At 60.3% G+C, this 22,243-nt stretch overlaps 2 protein-coding genes across 2 annotated transcripts in view; both read right to left on the bottom strand.

Annotated features, from left to right (window-relative positions):
• Positions 1-415: 415 nt before the first annotated feature.
• LRRC47 (leucine rich repeat containing 47) lies at positions 416-11,154 on the bottom strand. Its single transcript, XM_080800881.1, has 7 exons — positions 10,507-11,154; positions 4,945-5,403; positions 4,119-4,235; positions 3,330-3,445; positions 2,704-2,806; positions 2,349-2,438; positions 416-2,208 (listed from the first exon to the last, which is right to left on the bottom strand). Exons 1-7 carry the CDS (start codon positions 11,131-11,133, stop codon positions 1,960-1,962), a joined length of 1,761 nt encoding a protein of 586 aa, XP_080657007.1. The 5' UTR covers positions 11,134-11,154; the 3' UTR covers positions 416-1,959.
• Positions 11,155-17,332: 6,178 nt separating this feature from the next.
• The window catches only part of CEP104 (centrosomal protein 104), a 35,879-nt gene continuing 30,968 nt past the window's right edge, over positions 17,333-22,243 (bottom strand). The window contains exons 21-22 of the mRNA XM_080802678.1: positions 20,734-20,824; positions 17,333-19,819 (exon numbers count right to left, since the gene is read on the bottom strand). Of these exons, the coding sequence (XP_080658804.1) occupies positions 19,707-19,819; positions 20,734-20,824 (204 nt within the window). The 3' untranslated portion in view covers positions 17,333-19,706. The remainder of the gene's footprint in view (positions 19,820-20,733; positions 20,825-22,243) is intronic.

Genomic DNA, 22,243 nt, shown 5'->3' with positions numbered 1-22,243 from the left:
CCCTGCCATGGGCTCCACCAGCAGCCGGGCTGCTGTGCAGAGATGCTGCAGGCAGAGGCCCTCAGGCCACAAACCACTTTGTGAGTTGCCTCTGCCAGGTGTGGGCCCTGGGGCCGTGGCCAGGGAGGGGGGCAGCAGCCCCCTGCTGAGTTGTCAGGTGATCTTTCCTCCCACATACGACTCATGAATGAGACCTGCTGGGGACAGGTGCTCCTGCGAGGGGGTCCAGCTCCTGCTCCAGGCCTGGAGGGTCCAGCAGCCTCCCTGGGCAGAGCCCACGTGATCGTTAAGTGCTTCCTGCTTTTTGCTGGCAAGATCTGGGCTGGGAAGGGGGGGTCAGGTCCTCTGTTTCCCCCCAGACACTTCCCTGAAATACTGCTAAGGAAGGAATTGTTGGGGAGGGCTGCAGATGTTTCTATTAAAGCACTTTTATTAGTGGGCTGGACCGGCAAAGAGGAAGGATGTCTGGTCTCTGGTGGTAAGCTCAGTGCATCCGCATACCTCACACAGGACTGGGCTGCGTCGGAAAGGCGCCAGGCTGGCAGTTCTGCCCACGTCAGCGAGGTCACAGCTGACAGCATGTGGCCCACCCAGCCACAGACCCACGCCAGCCAGCCCACCCACAGCAGTCACCGCCCCGAGAGCCCAGGGCTCGTGAGATGACGAGCCAGAGCCACCAGCGCAGATGTCGGTAGGTCTGGGGTTAACAAAACAAGGAAAAGCCACCATCTGGCACACCTTCAGCCCAGGGACCGAAGGGAGGGCCCGCAGATGTCCGGAGAGCCGTGCTGAGTCCTCGAAAGCGGCCTGGCTGAGCTCTGGGAGCACCTCGTGTCTCCGTGAGCTCCCTTCTTCCCTGTGTCCGGTTTTGATGGCTAAGCGCACGGGTTCAGTGAGCCTCCCGCAAATGCTCCCCAAGTGAGCAGAACACACGCACTGTCTGTTGCAGGTCACGGAATGTGACACAGATGGGGTCATGAAATACCAAAAGCCGGTGAGTCGGTGTCTTGTAACCCAGCCCGGCCACCAAGCAGGCAGGTCAGTGAAAGCCCCTACCCTGTGGCCGGCCAGGGCCTGGGGTTCCAGGGAGAGGTGTGCGCGTGCACGTGCACACAAACACGCACACTCATGCTGTGGGTGTGGGGCCCAAGACATTCAAAACTGGAAACAACCTAAAACACAAAACACTGAAGAACCATTCACCGGCCATGCTTTGTGGTTGCTGGCTTCCAACTTCGCCTTCTGCGGACACCCCCGTCTGTCCTCGAGCTGGCGGATGGCAGAACAGCCTGCCCGCGGAAGCCGAGTCCACGACAGGGCGCCGCGTGCGAGCCCCAAGCCCCAAGCGTGTTCTGACGTCGGCTGCTCCCTCCAGGCCGCACGGGGGGCCTGTGGCGCTAACCCCGACGCGTCCAAACACAAGAGAAAGAAAAAAATGCTGCTGCCAATTCTAAGGTCACCTAAAAGATATTTTTTTCATAAAAAGGACGATTTGGGGCCAATTAGCTAGGGATGGGGCATCTCTCCACATCTCAAGGCTGCGCCCCCGCACGCTGAGGTTTCCAAAGCTGCCAGATCGCAGAAAAATCACGGCCCGGCCCGCTGAAACGCACGCCTATTTAGGTTCCCGGTTTAGAGCTAAATATCCAGACCAATCCGTGTCTTTTTTCCCCTGAATAAAGGCAGTGGCTGAGTTCGCATGATTTCAGAACGTTTTGAACAGTTAATTCTGATATGTGAGAGTTTTGTAAAAAGCCTTAGTAAAACAGTTTGGCGGTGGAAAGGCAAAACGATTCAAGTCCATGGCAACATGGTGTCGCTGTGGCAGGACGGACTGGCTGGACGGCCGCAGGGGAGGCATAGGTCTTACAAACCACCGGGGAGAGAAACCAGTGACTCAACGTCCACACAACGGGCAGAGCCGAGGACCCAGCAGCTGGCTGGCGGGTGCGCCAGGGCTCAGCGGATCACGGTCACGTGGGGCGCGGCGAGGCCCAGGTCCGTCTTGGAAGGGTACACCACCTTCAGGTGCCCGTCCTCGTCCAGCACCCGGACCTGCTCCACCACCAGTGGGGCGCTTCCGGCCTTTTCCGCACCTGAGCTCGCACTGGGACCCGGGGGCTGCCCGGAGACCGCATCAGCGTCAGGATCTGAAAGGGATCCGTCCTCTTTATTTTCTAGCGTGTACTTGTTGATTTCTGCCATTTTCTGCAAAGGAAAAATACCATTTCAGAGGCGACTGGGGCGGCGGGGGGGGGGGCGTGGTCGCGAGGGGCGGTGGAAATACGGAGGATGCGCCGACCGTCCCTCAGGGCCAGAGCACCAACTGGGCAGGAGGACGGACTCACCAGCACGAGGGCATCCATGACCTCCTTACAGGTCTGCAGACTCGTAGCACTTGTCACTTCCAAAAACAGATCAGAAGTTGTTTTCTTAATCTTAAATCCGAAGAGTTTTAGAGAAGAATAAAGTTACCAGAGACATCAGCAAGTGCTCGGAGGAAAAACCTATGAAGAACGGTGCCACGCAAACCAGGCCCGTCCCCTTCCCAAACAGAGGAGAGGCAGGGACGCACATGCGGTAACTCTCAGTGCGGCACCACGTGGGGCAGGGACACAGGCTCGGGGCCCGCACCGTCCGGGGGCAGACGGGAACGTCACCGTGCCGCAGGCCCTGACAGGGGTCGCACAGGCGCGGCCTTACCTTCGTCTTCTCGCCATTGGTTATCGGTGGGAAAGAAATCACGTCGCCGTCCGCATCCACAAGGCAGGGGTAACTGTCCTTCCCGTCCAGTAAGTGCAGGTATCTGCGGGGCAGGAAACGCAGAGGCGTAACCATGGGAGCACCGGACCGATGCCAGCTCTTGAGACGGATCCGTGGAAGGTCACGGCGTCTGAGAGCCGGGAAGGGAGACGTGCTGAAGTCCGTGCTCACGCGGGTCTAGGGCAGTGGGCCACCCATACCCTGCAGTCGCACAGCCCCCACCCCCAGCCGTGGGGGATGTGTGCAAGGCGCTGTTGGCCAGACGGCTTTCCTGGCGTCAGGGTGACCGCATTTGCTCTCCTCTGTCCCCGTGCATGTGGTTTGGGCAGGAGGACCCCCGCCCCTCCAGGTGAGGGGCCCGCGTGCTTAAGAAAGCCTCTTCCCCCCAGAGCAGCACCTGAGCCCCAGCTCCGCCAGAGCAGAGGCTGTCTGCCACGGCTCTGCTGATCCACGTGGAATCCCTACCAGCACAGGGAACGAAGTCTGCGAGGTTTCACTTAACACCCATAAGGACAAGTCGCAAGTTGGGGCGGCCTAGGGGCGGGGCTGGAGGGAGGCCCGCTGACCTGTGCAGGCCCGACAGGTTCTGCCTCTTCTTCTGCTTCCTGTGCTCCTCCGCCTCCAGCTGCAACTGCCGCACCAGGTCCTTGGCCTTGACTTCTTTGCGCCCCAAGGGCACGATCTGTGGGTGGACACCTGGCGGTGAGCTCAGATGGAAACAGGCTCCCCTTGCAGCCACTGCCGCCGCACGCCGCCAGTCCTCCGCTCACGGGCCCATCGGCTCAGCGTCCCCTCGGCTCCCCCCTCCATTCTCCTGTGACGGCGGGGTGAGCACGCGGGGCCCGTGGAGGCCCCTCAGGGGCCTGACGGCCGCACACGCCGGTCCTCTCCAAGCTGGGCTGAACCTTCAACATGCCACATGCGACGGCATCTCCCAGGCCTGTGGCCCCTGGAAGGCCAAGAGGGGAGAGGCAGGGGCCGGCACCCGTCAACCAGGCGTGCAGCTGGGCACCAGGGCTACGGCGGCCCCGGGGAACCCTGGTGTGCCACAGGGAGTAACAGACCCGTGGAGGGACTTCGACAACCCAAGCCCATGCACGTCCGCTCCAAATGAGGGGTTCTGCAATCCGTCCACAAATCACAGTGTTTGGTGGAAACTGAGCAAATACAGGAAACCACTTTCTAATCACTGCGTCCTCCGATGAGCGGACTTTCAAGCAAACTAGAAACACTCCCGTGTGCGACTCGGGAGTGCTCGCCAGGGGCGACACCCGACCTGCCTCAGAGCACAAGCGCGGCCGTGTACCTAGAAACTGCAAAGAAACAGTGCAAACAGAGGGAGCGTGGGACATCACCTTGAGGTCCTGCGGGGGGCGGGCGGTATAAAGCAGGGGCCCGCGCACGGCCTGGAGGTCGTGGGTCGCAATGGTGGCCGCCGTCCTCTTCTCACAGACGTCCTCATGGAGCTTCGTCTGCAACGCCAGACCCGCGGAGCTCAGCACCCAAGCGCCTGTGCTGTGCCGCCCCCCCCAGCCCCCCCAGCCCCAATGCGTCCTGTGGAAACCCCACTGGGAAATTGTCTTATCTGTTCAGGGGCAGAATTTCTTCTTTCTGTAAGAGAGGATCTGAGACTTCAGAGAACCCTCCCTGAACTAAAATGGGAGCCTCAACAAACGACAACAGGCTTAAAAAGTTTCTCCTGAAAACACTGACGTTTGACTTCTAAACTCCTGGCTGGGAGCGCGGGAGACTCGGGACTTGGGGAGAGCTGCGTCACCCCCATGGGCCACGCTGCCGGGTCTGCAAACATCAAAGATGGGGCTCTTACTTTAAAAGCTAGGCCAACTGCACAAGAAAACAAATCAGGATGTTCGTCTAGCGTGGGCACAGCTGGCAAGACCTGACCGTTTTCATACCACCTTGTAGGGGACTGTGTAACCCATTACAGAAACGAGAAAATCCTGCAAGCCATCAGAAACTCGGGAAACACCCGATCTCCCAGCGCAGCAAAGCTGACCTCAGAAACGAGGCAGGACTGGAGAGGTGTCTGCAGACGAGCACGCGGCACCCATCCCTGCGACTGAGGCCCAGGTCCGCCCCACTCTGTGCGCACGCACTGTGACACTGCACCAGCCCCAGTGCCACGCCCGCGCCAGCCCCTCGTGGGCCGTGTGCACCGACCTGGGAGGTGAGGAACCGTCTGAGCGCGTTCCCAGGCTTCAGGTCCATGCCTCTCACGACGGCCCCCACGATGAACGGCCGGACGTCCTTGACCGTGGGGCTGACCTGCACGGTCAGCGGGGCAGGGTTCTCAGACACGTGCAGGACCCGGAGCAGCAGCCCGCTGGCGCTGTCCACCGCCTCCTCCTCCCCCTCGCCGCTCTCCCTCCGCCGCCTCTCGCGCCGCCTCCTGCGGGCCTCTTCCTTCTCGGGGCCGTCGGCCTTGCCCTTGCCCCGCCCGCCGCCGCGGCCTCCGCTGCGCAGGTACTCCAGGATGGACTTGGTCTGGCAGCCGTGGACCATCTTCTCCAGCCGCCGGTCCGTCAGCTTGTTTCCCCGGAAATTGACCTCCTTGAGCTTGGGGCAGTCAGCCAGCTCCGCCGGGACCTCGCTGAGCTGGTTGTTGGAGAGGTCCAGCGTCTGGGAGGGAGACGGAGGGTGCGTGGTCACACACCGCCCCCCCCCAGCACTGCCCCACCCCATGTGGCCTGCCCCCAGCTCTGCGCCCAGACTGACACCTGCTACCGCGAGCACGCGGCCGGCAGTGACAGCTGCCAACAGCCCCCCACGAAACACTTCCTGCTCCCCGCAAGGTTCCCTGTGGTGACAACTATCCCGACAGACGAAGGGGACAGAGAAAGGAGCTCGGGACAAGGGAAACATGTGGTTAAGGACAGATAAGCACCTGAGATAAGAAACAGGTTCCCCACAAAATGGTGCTCACGTTCTTTAAGCGAGTTGGAAAGAAAGGACACGGCGCGAGTAACAAGCAGGACGCTCCGCACGGACATACAAGGCCCCCAGCAACACGACGCGGTGCACCCAACTCCACCTGCGGGCCGCTCGGCTCCGACTGGCCTGCGCTCTCCGCCCCCCAACCCCGACCCGGAGAAGGTGCAGCGCCACTGCTGTCTGCGCCGTGAAGAGGCTCGTGACGCCCTATGGCCCACGCAGAAGAACCTTCCGACACTGCGAGCGACCGGGCTCTGACAAAAACGCACGGCTGGCATCAGACTCGCCGAGATGACGGAAACCACCCAAACAGCCACCTCGCAGGGCCATCTCGCCAGAGCCGGGCGGGGCAGGAGAGGCGCTGCCGGAGCGGCCTTCCAGTGCAGGGGCTGGCGCAGGGCCCCTGCTTCCCCTTCTGCAGCTGTGCTGAGGAGGACAGGGCCCCCCAGGAAGAGCCCAGCCACCGCCCCGTCTCTTCCCAGCATGCCCATGCCAGCGGCACTCGGGGCCCAGGCGGTGCGGGGGCACTGCACGCAGGTGGCCGTTCTCCTTCTCCTCCTGGGCCAGTGGGGCGCCCTGGACTGGCCCTGCTCGGCGCAGCGGAGACCAGACGGGGGCAGCCGTGGGAGAACGCCCGCTCGCCGGTCAGCGGCAAGGAGCACAGGGGAAGTGCGGCGAGGAGCGGCGGCGGCCCGGGGAGAGCTCTGGAGCAGAGGGCGCCTGTGTGCCCAGTGCTGGGGGCACCTCCCTCCAATCCCCCCTCCTCCCCCCGGCACATGCACCGCTCGCTGGGCGAGGTCGGCTCCGGTCCTGGGCCTGACCAGGACTAACAGGCCCAGCCAAACTGGTGACAGACTCGGTCACGAACTGAGAAGGGAACAGGGGCTCTGGTGATCCAGAAGAGGCCGTCTGCTCGGCTGGCGGAGGGGACAAGTCCGACCCCCACTGTGAATGAGGCTATCCTGTGGCTCCTGAGATAGGGGGAGAGTCCGAGCAGAGTGTCACGCCAGGCCAGTGCCTGATGTCGCTGAGGAGCCTCTCCCAGAGCTCAGGAGAGAGCAAGCGGCTCAATCAGGCTTCCGTCTTGCACTCAGGACCGGGGACGAAGAGAGGAAGCCAGACCTGGCCATTGGTCACCCTGGGGGGACCAAGAGGCCCCAAGGGGCTGTGGGCAACATAATTTCCTACACCTGTGGCCATTTTGTGCCTCGCCAGGCCTTTCTCCTCACCCAAGCGGGACTGGAAAGGGTGGGGGAGACGGACGACACGAGAGCCCTTCCAGGTCCCCACCATCCGGGCTCGTGAGCCACAGCGAGGGCTGGCGTCCCGAGGTCAGGTCTGGCGAGGCCTGTCCTAGCTCCACCTGCACACACCAGCTCTGGGGTCCACCACACTGTCTGATGGCCAGCCCGAGGGCTCCATCGGGGTCACCGTCACTGCTGCACAGAACAGGCCGGCCAGGTGGATGCCATGTGCCGGCAGAAGAGGAGGAGCAGTGAGGAGGAGAGGCCGGCGGGGCTGGGCCTCACTGGCCGCCGCCCCCACCCCAGCGGCCAACAGTGTGAGGGTCCCGGGTTGGGGGGCTTCTCTCGGGGGCGACGAGCACACCGTGGACATCTCAGAGCAGTAAGCCGGGGCAGCGGTCAGAGCCCAGAGGGCCCCTCAGGCCCCGTGGGAATGTGGACAGGGAGGGCGAGGCGGCAGGTCGGGATTCTGGAAGCTGGGAGCCTGTGGTGACGTGGGCACCGGCAGGTAAGAGCAGCGGACTCGGCGCCGTTTCACGCCCAGAAAAGAACACGAACGGAGCAAGGGAGCAGCAGGAGGAGCCCTGGGGGGGTCGGGGAACGTCGGTGCGGAGTTCGCCTCCTGCAGGAGGGCAGGTCTCTGGCCCGGAAGCCCGGCTCACACCGCGCACGCCACCCCCCCACCGCTATGACACACGGAGCGGAATTAACTGCACACGACGGGCGCCCCGAAACCTGCCTGCTGCCCGGAGCCAACTCACAAAGACCCCATCTACCCCCTTCCTGCAGCTCACACAGATGTCTGAGCTGGCCGTGGCCACTGAGTGCCTCTGGGAACATCACTGCTGCAGGCCATGTGCTGGGGAGGGGATCCTAAATCCTAGCTGCGCGACCCTGAGACTAACACGCCACCTCCGCCACCCTGAGGGGAGCTAGCAACTGTCTTTGTTCCAGCTTCGCTCCAGCGGGCATGCCTGGCGGGGGGACCCAGACCCCACCCAGGCACCGAGCGGCCCATCACTGCTGTGGCCACGGGGGAAGACACGGGCACGGAGGAAGGACTCCTAACCGCAGGGTCTGGGCGCTGGACAGAGATCTCACAATCCAAGTGTAACTTCTTCGGGAAGCCTGACCAGAGGGGACTCCCACCTGTGAGTGACCTGGTGGCCCCAATGGGCGTGGGCACCAGTGGGTGCGGGGGAGGGGGAGAAACCTTGGGGACATCTGTCAGCCCTGGCTGGGCAGAGCACAGCCCGTCACCCGTGATGCAGGGAGGAGTGACGTGAGGGCCGCCATCCTTGGCCACCACTGCCCTAGCAGCTGAGCCCCACGGGTGACAGAGGCCCAGTGCAAGCACAGGTGCCCCCGGAGAGAAACCCCTCCCCATGTTCTGGGGCCTCTCGTGGGGCACCCCGCTGAATGGCCAGACACCAGGACGTCGACAGAACCCGGCTCAGTCCGGTGGCTGATCAGCCGGTGAGGCCCGGCACGGTGAGTACGCCGTCTTCTCTCGAGCTCCCTTGTCCCTGTCGGGCGGAGTGGGGAGGAGGGTCAGGCCTTCACCGAAGCCGGGTCTGGGTCCACCGCCTGGGGCAGCTCCCCGGTGGGGGGGGCACCAAGGCACTTGTCTCCCCACTCGGGAAGTGAGGGGAGGGACAAGCAGAGGCATGTGTGTGGCTGCTCCGGTGCTCCGAGGGAACCGTGTGAGGTCTCCCCAGGGACGTGGACGGGGCTTGGCTCATTTCACCTGCCGGGGGCAGCGGGGACACCAGGCCGCCGGCTCCAAGCCTGCGCCTCAAGGAGTCCTCTTGCAGTCGTGCTCTCAGGAGCCCTGAGCTGCCACATGAGACGTGGACCAGCCTGCTGGGCCGGGAGCGGCGCCAGGACATCCCGGACAGAGCGCAGTCTTTGGAGCGTCGCAGCGGAGCCCAGGCCTGACTCACCGCCCACTGACCAGTGGCACTCGTGGGCAAGCCAGCCGGGGCGGAGACCCGCGGCACAGGGGACAACTGTTGCGGTTCTGGCCCAGTCCGGTAGTCGTCCCCGTTCACGGCACCGTGGCTGTCCCCGCAAGTCCCTCACAGGCAAGGACACAGCGCAGGAGCAAGCGGCACGGCCACCAGACGCTGGGGGAGCCCACTCCTGCCTCCGAGCTCAGTTTTCTGCACCCCAGCCTTCCCACAGCACGAGCAGGGACAAGATGTCTGTACCCACAACCCCAGCGTGCGCGGCCACGCTGCTTCCCACGGTTCTCGCGGCACTGCTCCCGGGGGTGTCAGTGTGGAAAGGCCCCTGGAGGACATGGAAACCCAAAAGGGATCTCAACCAGCTCTGGCATCGCACCCTCCGCGACACGGACAGGCCTCTTCAGGTGAAAGAGATCGATGGAAGCCTGGCAATAGTGAGTGGGGGTTCGGCAGGGAAGACATCCCCGGAATGATGGTGTTGGGACACGTGAAGGCCACCGACGTCCCTGGTGGGCACATTCAAAACATTCAAAAACATTCAACACATAGAGAACATTCAAAACAAACCTAACTGCCGGGAAGACATTCCGGATCTGGAGAAAAACAGAGCAACCCATCCTGTGCTCAGGAGAACCGTACTCAGCTGCGTGTCTGGTACACGGACCTCCTGGGCAGCCGAGATGGGACAGATGGGAGGACGCAGCAAGCACACGAGGTCGTACATGGTCTGTCACGTGTCAGCCCCAAAGTGAAGCCTCCAGCCCTGGACAACCACAGCGCCCCGGCGTCATCCCCACAGCCTCGTTGGCAGACGCCAGCAAGCAGGAGGCACTCCTGTCTTCACTGCCCACACGTACACACGCCCACACACGCGCACACAAGCACGCAGATCTGTGCAGACGGACGGACTTGCGAGATCAGCGGACGATACCCCGAGAGTAAGCTCTGCTGACACAAGCCAGTCCTGTATTGCTTGACACCGTCCGCGTTAAAAGGATGAAAACTACGAGGAAGAACCACCACAAATCTGCCTTTTGAAGGATGAAAGGGGGAGACGGGGAGGCAGTGCTCCGCAGGGGCCTGTGAGCTGGATGTGGGTGTGACCGGGCAGTGTCCGTCTCCCCCAGTCCTCCTCAGCAGGCTTAACTGGCACCGTCTGCCCTGCATTATGCTGGGGCCTGGGGAGGGGGAGGCAAGCAGCTCCTGGACAGTGGGGTCTAGAGAAAAACCCGAAACACTTGTGGACTGCCGGCAGCCCCTCCGGCCTCTGAACAGACTAATCACCTCTATCCCGGGGAGGGAAATCACAGCGAGCGGAATTGCGCGGACACCTGCAGCCTCAGGCAGGCGTGCCTGGGGCCGACCCCCCGCCGCAGTCACAAGTGTCTGGAGCCAGAGACACTTACAGGTGGGGCTCTGCTGCTGGCCTGCTCCAATCCAGGGCGCCGCGCCTGCCCACTCCCGCCCAGCAGCGGGTGGCAGGGTGCCTGGAGGCTGCAGGCCCCGGCTCCGACGGCTCCCTCCCCGCCGCGCGGCGCCGCACCTCCAGCGCCCGGGCCCGCCCCCAGCGCCCCGCTGACCTTGAGCGAGGCCAGGTGCGCGATGTCCGGGCTGAGCTCCCGCAGGCGGTTGTCGGCGGCCGCCAGTTCGCTGAGCAGCGGCAGCGCGCCGGGGCGGAAGAGCTCGGCGGGGAAGGCGTCCAGCCGGTTGCCCGTGAGGTTGAGGGTCTGCAGGCGCGGGGCGCAGCGCGCCAGGTCGGCGGGCAGCTCGCGCAGCCGGTTGCCGCTGAGGTTGAGGCTCTGCAGCTGCGGGAGCCCCGGCGGCTCGGCGGGGCCCAGGCCCTGGCCCGGCGGCAGCGCCTCCAGGGCGTTGCCCGACAGGTCGAGCACGCGCAGCGCGGGCAGCGGGCCGAGCTCGGGGCTCAGGCCGGGCCCCAGCGCGTTGCGCCGCAGCACGAGGCTGTGCAGCTGCGGGAGGCCCTGCGCCAGGCCCGGGCCCGGCTCGCGCAGGCTCCCGCAGCCGCTCACCTCCAGGTAGTGCAGCAGCGGCAGCGTGAAGAGCCGCGGCGGCAGCCGCCCGCCCGCCGCGCGCACCCGCTGCTCCAGCCCCGGCCCCGTCAGCAGCAGCTCGCGCCGCCGCTCGCGCTCCGCCAGCTCCAGCTCGGGCCAGGCCTCGGGCGCCGGGGCTGCCGCCGCCGCCGCCGCCATCGCGCCGCCGCTTCCGCCGCCGCTCCCGGGGCACTTCCGGGGCACGGCGCGTCACTTCCGGCCAGGCCCGGAAGGGGCGGCCCCGCGGAGGGGCGGGTGGTGAGAGCCCCGGGCACCTCCGGGAGAAGGCGGCGGGGGGTGGGGGGGGTTCCAGGTGGAGCGGAAGGGTTTACGCGGGCGTTTGGGGCTGCTCGGGGTCGGGGGTCGGGCGGGCCGGGACCCGCAGCCCGACGGGGTCACCCCTCCCCCACCCTGGTCCGACCCCGAGCAGTGACGGACCCCCAGGTCCGACCCTGAGCAGTAATGGCCCCCCACCAGGTCTCACCCTGAGCAGTGATGCCCCCCCAGGTCCGACCCTGAGCAGTGATGCCTCCCCCAGGTCCGACCCTGAGCAGTGATGGACCCCCCCCCGACCCTGGTCCGACCCTGAGCAGTGATGGCCCCCCCAGGTCTGACCCTGAGCAGTGATGCCCCCCCAGGTTCGACCCTGAGCAGTGATGGACCCCCCCAACCCTGGTCCGACCCTGAGCAGTAATGGCCCCCCACCAGGTCTCACCCTGAGCAGTGATGCCCCCCCAGGTCTGATCCTGAGCACTGATGGCCCCCCCAGGTCCAACCCTGAGCAGTGGTGGCCCCCCTAACCTGGGTCTGACCCTGAACAATGATGGACTCCCCCCCAAGGTCCGACCCTGAGCAGTGATGGACCCCCTAACCCGGGTCCGACTCTGAGCAGTGATGGCCCCCCTAACCTGGGTCCGACCCTGAGCAGTGATGGACCCCCCCCAACCCTGGTCCGACCCTGAGCAGTGATGGACCCCACCCAGGTCTGACCCTGAGCAGTGATGGCCCCCCCCAGGTCTGACCCTGAGCAGTGATGCCCCCCCCAGGTTCAACCCTGAGCAGTGATGGCCCCCCTAACCTGGGTCCGACCCTGAGCAGTGATGGACCCCCCCCAACCCTGGTCCGACCCTGAGCAGTGATGGCCCCCCCCAGGTCTGACCCTGAGCACTGATGGCCCCCCCCAGGTCCAACCCTGAGCAGTGGTGGCCCCCCTAACCTGGGTCTGACCCTGAACAATGATGGACCCACCCCAGGTCCGACCCTGAGCAGTGATGGACCCCCTAACCCGGGTCCGACTCTGAGCAGTGATGGACCCCCTAACCCGGGTCCGACTCTGAGCAGTGATGGACCCCTCCACCCAGGTCCGACCCCGAGCAGTGACGGACCCCCTAACGCGGGTCCGACCTTGAGCAGTCCAGGGGCACCTGGGAGGCTTAGCCTGATGGTTACGTTTCTGACTCTTCTTTTGGCTCCGGTCATCATGATCACACGACCACCGGGTGTGGAGTCCACTTGCGATTCTCTCTCCCTCTGCCCCTCCCTGCTCCCACAGTCTCCCGCTCTCTTAAAACAATAATAATTAAAAAAAGAGAAAGTCCTCACTTCAGCAGCCCCTATGACGTCACGCACCGAAATAAAGTTGTCAGACAAGGATCTGAGCGCGGCGCCGGGCCGCCTCCGGGAGAGACAGGGGCTGGATTCCTCACGTAGCTTTTGATTTTTATCAGAAAAGCAAGGACAGATGCCTCCGGCATGGCAGAGGAGTACAAAGGGAGGGCACATGTCCTGAAGCCATAAAGTGTGCTTGCGTTTTCCCCTACGTGTAGGCATGCGGAGCGTCTGTCACGGGATAAGGGAGGAGCAGGATGTTCGTGCTGGTCGCCGTCAGGTGCAGGAAGGGGGCCCGAGGGTTACAGATGTTCAGGGCTCCTCACCTATGCCCCTGGGGATTTTGGGGTCCTGTTGCTTCGGGGCCATTGCGCCCAACAGCCCGGAACCGGGAACACTGCTGACGTTTTCAGCGGCTCCACACTTGTCCCTTGGGGCTTACAGCACACTTTCTGAGAACTCCACACACATGTACTGAAAAGAAAATACTGTTTCATTTGAGAATGGGTATCACTAACCGCATTTTCCCACTTGCATATTTAGTGTATTTAAAAAATATTTTTGAAAGTTTTATCCACTCATTTTATCTATTGAATGATTAATTGCACTCAGTCTTTACCTTTATGGATTTACGGTTCATTCCATGTTTTGTGATTTGTTTATATGTTACTCTAAATGCATTGGCTATTAGGTTGCCTTGGTATTTGTATCATATGAATTGTGAACCATTTTTAGTGCAAATACTGTTTTTATGTGAAATAAATACTGATAATGCTAGCATTGTTCTTTTTTTTCCCGGTATTGCCATCGCTCGTCTTTGTTAATCTTTCTCCGCATATCTTCCAGGTGGTGAGGGCCTTTTTGAAAAGTGATGTACGAGCTTTGCGCAGTGGCAGTATCGTAGCCAATGAGGTTTATCCGAGGCGCGATTATTGCTAATTGAAAAGTGATGTACGGCGCCTGGGGGGCTCAGTGTTTCTCCCTCTCCCACTCCCCCTGCTTGTGTTCCCTGCTCTCGCCATGTCTCTCTCTGTCAAATAAATAAATAAAATCTTTAAGAAATTCTTTAATACCAAAGTTAGTGTGTTGCATATAAAACTTATTTTCTATCACTAGGGAGTAAACTTGTTGATACATTGTCACGTTTTAATTTCCCACTTACTGGAATGCTTACTGTCCCATTTATAAATATTGTAAAGTAGTTTAAAGTACCTAAAATGTGAGGCATTCGGTAACATTCTTAATGGTAGAGTTAATTTTTCTCTAGATTTTAGAAGAAAGTCTAGAAGTTTTCTACGGTCACTTACGAACTAGAAATCCACTTAAAATAGGAATTTTCATCTTTAAAGAGCAAGTTTGGGTGAAGAGGGAACATTATGCACTGGAGATTAAACGCAGTTTAAAGAGGTGTGATGGGCAGATACTCAATTAGATAATTTGGACTGGAGTGTAGGGTAAGTTTTGTTTTTAGTTTGAAGGTGTTTTGGAGGTTTTTCTAAGTGTCATTCCAAAAACAGAATATTCAATGGTAATTGGAAGTAATGAACAGGATGAAAAAAGCTCTTTAAAGATTACCGTGGTGATTTTATAATTGCATGTAGTAATTGGTAAATTAATAGTATTTGGGCGATAACCATCTGATTTTTGGCTTGAGATAGCTGGCAAATCTCTCAATACTGGTCCATTTGATGAAACAACCGAATCTTGACCATTTGAACTTATTTCTCTGAATAGACTTTTTTCTTATGAAAGGGGAATTCATCAGGCAGCTTGGAATTATGGCAAAAAGCAGAGGACAACCTGGTAGGCAAACGATGCTGAGTGAAATGCATACCATAGCAGCCACAGGCAGGAAATGACTACAGTTGAAAAGATTGGCATTTTCTAAGGTAGGTAAAATGGTCTTTTAACGATACTACCAGGAGCACTGATAAGGCCTGTAAATAAGAAACTAATAAAAGGTTTTGTCCACAACTCAAAAAAAAAATTATTAGGAGCCCAAGATATTAAAAAAGAAAAGCGATATAGATGTTAGACAGATGGCGTTCTTACAGGTGTGTTGGGCGGAATGACGGCCCCCAGAGAGGTCCACACCGTAATCCCCAGAACCTGTGAATGTGGTGGGTTTTAGGGCACACGGAATTGAAGTCTCAGAGGGACCTTGCGATGGGGAGAGCGTCTTGTGGACCCAGTGAGCTCACAGGATCCTAACCAGTAGAAGAGGAAGGTGGAGACCAAAGACCAGAGGGATGGCCGCGTGGGGCGCGGGGCTGTCCTTGAACAGGGAGGGTGAGGCCCTGAGCTCGGGAAAGTGGGGGCCACTTGAAGCTGGGATTGTGAGGACTGGATTCCCCCGGGACCCCCGCACCCGGCTGAGCCCTGGTCTTAGTCCTGGGTGCCGTGAGTCCCGGCACTTGCGATAACTTGTCGCAGCGGCAACAGAGCCCCGCGTGCTGTGTTCTGGAACTGTTTCTCTATTTGCACTCCCAAAGCCAGGCCGGAGGCCGCTCGGCCTTTCCTAATGACGTGTAGGAGATTCTCTGTGTCTTTTGGGCACCAGCTCTTTCTGGGTTGCATGTTGTGAATAAATGTGTTCTCCTGGTTTTCTGTTTCTGTAAAGGCGTCTTGAGACGTCGTGATTGTAATAGTCAAATGATCAATCGTCTAGCTATTGTGTTTGCGTCTGGTTTCACAAATCTCCACCTCATTCAGGAACAGAAAATACAAGACAGCTCCAGGCCGGTTGCCGATGGCAGTGTGAAAAAGCAAACTTTTAAAACTTCCAGTAGGAAGAACACAGGTAGTGATTTTTTTTCTGTTCCTGGCCCTGCTCCTGGCCCGGCCCCGCCCAGAATGAGTCTTGGACCCCTTCAGGCTCGCCCTCCGACCTCCCCCAACTGCCAGGGAACCCCCACCCCAGTCTAGGATCCCGGAATTTGGGAAACAGACCTACTCCAAGGGGAGAAAAAGGTCTCTATCCAGAACCCTGGCACTGGTTCCCGTGATGTCCCCCACCTTCAGGCAGGAGACCACCCCTCCCTCTCCGGACTGGTCCCAAGACACTGAGAGGAGCCAGGGACATCTCTCCTGGGGAGTCTGCAACCTGCAGAACCCGAGCCAGAAAAGAGCGCTGCTCTTTGCTCGGGGATGAGCATCTTCTGTGCACAAGGAAATTCACTCCATGGGGCTCTGACCTCAGCCCTCCCCACTCTCCCTGCCCCTCCCCCACAACCCCAGCACTTGCAGGCTCAGGTGGGTGGGCCTGGGGCCTGGGCAGTTGGGTGGAGTTCTGAGGCCTTCCGGCTGGTGGTGGTCCATGCCTCAGTCTCTCGGCTTCCTACCCCCCTGCAGGCACAGGCTACGGAGGGAGGAAGGGCTCGGGGGCGCCCCTCTGCTTAGGGGCCGGCTCCCTCCCTGAACTTGCAGACCCACCGGCCAGGCTGGGCCTCATCAGCACCTTCTCCTTGGCTCCACTCCTTAAGGGGAAACCGAGGCAGGGACTATGAGCTGTTGTCCACAGGCCTCCCGGGTCTATCAGGATCCAGAGTTCTCATCTGGGCCCGCCGCCTTCCAGGGGGCCGGTGTCCCCGCCCGCCACTGACGATAACCTCACTGGGCCTTGCAAGGATTCCGGAAGACCCCAAGGGGGACCCCCTACCCCTGCAGGAGCAGTTGGAGGGTCGCTCCAACTGCATCCCAGATGCAGGGGGCTCAGCTCACGGCCCAGTGGCTGGGGAGGGGGCGTGGAAGCGCCCTGGAGCGGCGAGAGCCAGGAAGGCTGCTGGGTGCCACCCACGCTCAGCTTTCTGGAGAACCGACCTGGTTTTTAAGAGCAAATACGCAACGCACAAAAGCACACCCAGTTCCAGCGGCCCATGGAGGGAGGGGCTCCTCCCTCTCCGGCACCTCTGCGGGGGTGAGTGGAGCGCTTCTCTGGAGCGTGCGCTCTCCCGTGCCCACCCTGCGGCTCACACACCTGGCCCTTCCCCCACGCAGGGCCCTGGTCCCCAAACCAGGAGGAAACACAGTGCCGTCAGCTTTCCGTGAACAGTATTTGTGGAAGGGAAAACCTGCACATTGTAACTTCAAAATGGAGGCAATTTTATGATTCCCCAAATTGATAGAAGCTTTAAGTCACTCCACAAATGAACAGAGAAAATACTGCCTTTTTACTCATTTGAAAGCAAGATCTCCGTGTTGGCCGGTAAGTCCCTCTGGACAAGGGGCGCAGGCGTGCGGACGCGCCGCGGGCACAGCCAGACGGTCAGAGGGACGTTCCGATTCCACCCGCTGGCGCAACTGGGCGACCACTTCCTCCAAGTCGCAGGGAACTGACCGTCCTTCACCTTGTTCAGCAGGAAGCTCGTGTCCACACACCCCCTGCAGCGTGGGGCCAGCTCTGTCCCAGTCCCCGCAGCAGACTCCCTGCCCCTCCCCACGCCTCCCCCAGCCGCCCCTCTGGCCTGTGCGCCAGAGTGGAAGACACTCCGTTTGCCTTTTATTTATTTATTTTTTAAAAAGATTTTATTTATTTATTTGACAGACAGAGATCACAAGTAGGCAGAGAGGCAGGCAGAGAGAGAAGGGGAAGCAGGCTCCCTGCTGAGCAGAGAGCCTGATGCGGGACTTGATCCCAGGACCCTGGGATCATGACCTGAGCCCAAGGCAGAGGCTTTAACCCACTGAGCCAGCCAGGTGCCCCTCCGTTTGTCTTTTAATGGTGATCTTGAAATAAAAGTGACAGAACATTGAGTGATCTTTTTATTATGTTCATATGCTCAGGGTGAGGGGACCCCTAGGCCCTAAAATAACAACAAAAATATATTAGTTAGATATAACTCTGGTACCTGAAATAAAGACAAATAGAAAACTATGTTAAAACATTAAAAAGTTGCAAATTTTCATTAAAAGTATTTACATGTGTATTCTGATGCCAAATTTATAGACACATTTCTTTTAAATTAGCTTGATAAAATATTCTGAAATACGAAAATAATAGAAATAAATAGTTAAATATCCACAACATATTCAGGAGTGAAAAGTCAATTATTAATTCCTATTCCAAATTTACAGATTTATTTATAAATGGCCAAGGGATCTTACAGTTCCTTCCAAATTTTTTGTCATTTATTTGTGGTTCCTTAGTAGTCTGTAACTCCGTAAGACTTTCAGCAGCCACAAGTCCCTGCCAGGGATCATTTCAATATTGCCGCACAATTCTTCCGTCACAGGCAGGGCTAACTGGTCTTAAATGCACCCGATTTTGTTTGCCAATCACTAAAATTAAATATCTTTACAAATGCTTCTTCAAGTTACAACATAGAGAAAATAAGACATCTATATTTGGAAATGTTGGTCGGAGAGGAAGGAATGGTTCCTTCACTAGCTCGAGGGACCTCGGCTCTGGTTACGGAAGTGGCTGGTCCGCACGTGGAGGACGGGCCGCAGGTTGAGCCGCCGTCCCCGGGGCCACAAAGGCCCAAGTGTCATGGGCCGGCATCCACGCTCTGCTCTGCCCACTGAAGCTTTGCGTCCCTTCTCCCTGTGCGCTTTCGTGGTTTGGCTGGGTCACCGGTTTGGGTAATTCTCTCCGTCTCACTCTTGCTGCGCACGAGAAGGTATTAGTCTGCCCAGGACGGAGAGTGAGTCACGCAAATTCACAGTCACGGATGTACTCAGGGAGCGCACTGCTCCCACAGCTGTTAGGGGTTTTCTAAGACACACTTTGTGGTTTCACACGGCCGGAAACTCGGTATTTACACACTAATCACCCAGCCCACACTTCATCCGTTCCCCGGGGTCTCAGTTGGGAAAGCCCGCCGGGCGCTCAGGAGGAGGGGGGAGCCCGTCCCGGCTGCACGGGGGGACAGGAAGGGCCAGCCGCCTCGGGTCCTGGGGAGGCTCGGCCGCGGGGAGACGCGGGGCCCTCCCTGCAGACACACACCAGCCAGTCGCCCCAGCCGCGTGCATGGGAAGCACGCGGAACCGCTGCCCCGTCCGATGGCGGGGCAGGAGCTGGACTTCGAGGTCTGGTGTCTTCGTTTGAAGTGACGTTTGGTGCGTGAAATATCACGGGACGAGCCGAGCAAATGAATGTAGAGCCCCAATTCCAACGCAGACAAGTGAGGGGCAGCCGGACAGGCCTGAGGCAGACGCGCTGTGTCCGCAGGGGCCGACTGGTGACGTGCGTGAAGGAGCAGATGCCCCACGCCGGAGTCAAGAGCAGTGCCACGTCTGCCTCTGGGGTTCCAGAGCGGGGCGCTCTGGCCGACGCTGTGGGCAGGTGAGCACAGGACAGGTGACAGTCACCTCGTAATTCTGCTGAGGGCTGCATGCGGGTAAGGGATGTGAGCACCCCCAGCACGGCCCTGACTCGAAGCCTCACGGTGCCCACCTCAGCTTCCCCAGGGGACTGCCCCGGGGGGGGGGTACTGCTGCTGGGGGGGGTACCGTAGGGGGGGGGACTGCTGCGGGAGGGAACTGCTGGGGAGGGGGGACTGCCGCGGGGGGGTGGTGACAGCTGCGGACCGCACACTCCTCATGGGCCTCTGGCCAGGTGAGGGGCACAGGGGGACCCATGCCCAGTGACCTATGACGGCGGGGAGCACGGGCTCTGCAGACACGGGTGAGGAGGTGCGCCGGGCAGGGGCAGGCAGAGTGCACCCGCTGGGGTAAGGCGCCTGGTGAGACTCATGGTTACCGCTGCTGGGGGGCCAGGGCCCGGCAGGAATTCGGCCACGTGTGAGAGAGACCAACAGGCCCGAGGTTTCCAGTGAAGTCTTTATGGGAATCACCGCAAGCACTTGGGAAGAGGGCCTGGCCTGCGTGCGCATCGTGTCGGCACCCTGCGAACAGACGGGTGCTCTCCTATGCGCGCTGGGCTGGGAGGGCAGAAGCCTGGCTGCTCGAAGCCACGGCGGGTCCGGACGTGACCCTGGGACGCAGGTTCTCCGTCGGCCCCACGGACAGTGCAACAGGTCAGGACCAGCACGGCCGAGATCCGAGGGTCAGCGGGGGTGGGGGACGGTCACCATATCCAAGGGCAGATTTTAGGAGAAATGGTTCACAGTCAGGAAACTTGCTCCGCTCCTTGCGGGGACAAAGGAGACAGGGTGCGTGTCATGTCACCGCTTCGTGTATGTCCTCCCGGAGCTTTTGTTCAGTCCCTTTGGGGTAGGGATCTTGCTTCCGACCTTTGATCCCGAGGTCCCTGACTTGGCCACGGCTGGGCCTTTACCTGCTGGACACACACACACACAACACAGGCACTGCATTAGGAGGGAGACAAGACGTAAACAGAGTGCGAGGCCATGGGGATGCCACAGTGGCCCCTCAGTCCGCAGGTGGCCGCAAGGGCTGAGGAGGACGGGCTCGAGAGCCGGCAGAAGGGGAAGGGAAAGGGCTCGGAGGCGGCGCCTGACGTCGGGGACGGAGGGAGGAGAACAGAGCCGTCCACCAGTCGGGGCTTCAGAAACTCAGCTCCGGAAATGAAAGGGAGCGGCCGTGTGACAAGAGCTTCATTTCTGGGCTGAGGACCCTCAGCCCGGCCCCTCCAAGTGCCGAGTTCCTCGTTTACGGAAGAGGCTGCTGCCGGGGGCATCCGTCACCGGCGCACAGTCCTCGACACGGCGCCCAGCACGGACAGAGCCCAGGACCCACGTCTCATCACACTCGTGTTGGTGACTCACTTGCTTTTACAGTAAGGTACCCTAATGTAAACCTGTGCCGCCAACAGTGTTTCGGTCAGGACTAGTTTTCTAATGAAATATATACCTTCCTGTAAGGCATTCTAAATCAGGCATAAAATAGAGAAAATTATGATTCATGAAACAGGCAGTGGCATTATCTGTGCATCTACCATTTCACTTTGCATTTCTAAATACTCTGGTTCGGTGATGGACAAAGATGCTGGGAACCAGGCTCTGCACCCCAAGAACACTCGGGGGCTGGGTCTGCTGCCTCGAGGACGCCCTTGGGGAGCCTCCGGGAAGGGCAGGATCCATGGCAAGAGTTTGGTGCGGAAAAGGGAGTTCTGGTCACACAATTAACCTCCTCGGTAAGAGCCGGAGCCAGAACACAAAGACTGAGTGCCACTGGGGGAGGGGGACCCTGCCACGTGGGTGCTGACGTGCAGGAGGGCGCGAGCCTTACCCGGCGGCAGAGCGGGTGCCCTGTGCAGCACGTGGGTCTTACGCAGGTTCATTGTGCAGCCCGCCGGGCCCATGAGGTGAGCTTTCCATGCCTGAAACAAAGCAGGAGGCACACGGGTGTCAACCAGGCAACCGAGGGACAAGCGAGATGAGCTCCGGCCAGAGCCGAAACCAGGGGCAGCCACGGCCCTGGACCGACCCGGCAGCTGGAGCGCTGTCATGGGAGTGTGTGCCAATGTGCAGGTTTGGAGGGGCACGGGGCACGGGGCTGTGGGGGCCTCCAGGAGCGGACAGCGGCCCCTGGTTGACGGCCAGCAAGAAAGCAGGGACTTCGGTCCTAGCACGACAACGAGAGGAGTTCTGCCAGCCACTGGGTGAACTTGGACCATCCCTCCCCAGTCTGGCCCCAGACGGAAACGCAGTCTGGCGAGACCCTGAGCCACGGAGACGTTCTGCTGTGCCCACAACTCCCGACCCCAGAAACCGTGAGACAGGAAAAGGGTGTGGCCACATGCCACTGGGCACGGAGGATAGAGCGCCGAGAAAGCAGACGGGAAGGGGAGCCCTGCTGCCTGCCTCACAGCTGCGAGCCGCGAGCCAGACTGCTGCTCCCCGCCGGACGCCGGGGACAGGAGGGCGTGCAGGGCCAGCGGCCGGGGGCTGCGACGCTCAGAGCCAGAGCAACATACAGCGGCCAGAGGAGGGGGCGGGTGTCCCAGGGCAGCGTCAGAGCCATGGGAGCCAGCGGGGCACAGACGCGAGGGCGCCGGAATTCTAAAATAAACGGCGAGAGAGAACGTGTGCCTGTGCGGACCACTCACGTACCCTTTAACCAGGCCAAGCCGTCAAAAAGAAGCGAGCCCTGTAAGGCGGGAGGGGCCGTGAGCGGGGACAGGCACAGCAGCCGCTCTCGGTTCCCCGAGTATGTCCCGCTCTACAGACTCTGGAACGAGCCAAGTACTTCATGTCGTCACAGGACTTAATTTTAAGAACCCCGCTGGCTATGAAAGAACGCACCAGCAGCTACGGAAACCGCGGGAGAAACTAAGTTTTAAAGCTCGAAGGTGCATCTGACCCGGCCAACCTCCAATTCACAGCAAACGGAGGGGACGAGAGCCCATCGAACGACAGCAGGGGGATGCCATCGGCAGGCCCAGCCACGCGAAACCCTGCGGGCCCACAGCGTCTCCAACCGGGAGGAAAGAGCCAGATGAGGAAGTGGTGCCCGTGGGTGGCCTCAGCCACGGCCGGGACACCGGCATGTCTGCCATCGCGCTGAGGCAGGTGGTGTGAGCCCCGCGGGAGCCCGTCCACACTCGCTGCTGGCCGCTTGCAGAGAAGGGACGCGCTGCTGGCCGTGTCCCCGGGCGCACAAGAAGGCGGCACACGGGTGCAGACAGAACACACACCCGTCATTCAAGCAGGGGACGGGACACGAAGGCTGCCCATGGGCTCCTGTGCTCTGCTGTGTACTTCCTTACATATCTGACATTTTCTGAGACGGAGGACAA

Source organism: Martes martes, assembly GCF_963455335.1.
Source record: "Martes martes genome assembly, chromosome: 4".
NCBI classification, from domain to species: Eukaryota; Metazoa; Chordata; class Mammalia; order Carnivora; family Mustelidae; genus Martes; species Martes martes.
Note: the sequence above shows the minus strand (reverse complement) of the source record. Positions and strands in the feature narration are given on the sequence as shown.

Excerpts from the sequence above, each read along its gene's own strand:
- LRRC47 (XM_080800881.1), bottom strand. The coding sequence starts at position 11,133 with ATGGCGGCGGCGGCGGCGGCAGCCCCGGCGCCCGAGGCCTGGCCCGAG. Across the intron at positions 5,404-10,506 it reads CGCACCTGGCCTCGCTCAAG|ACGCTGGACCTCTCCAACAA; the intron begins GTCAGCGGGGCG and ends TCTCCCTCCCAG. Across the intron at positions 2,209-2,348 it reads TCATGGATGCCCTCGTGCTG|AAAATGGCAGAAATCAACAA; the intron begins GTGAGTCCGTCC and ends TTTCCTTTGCAG.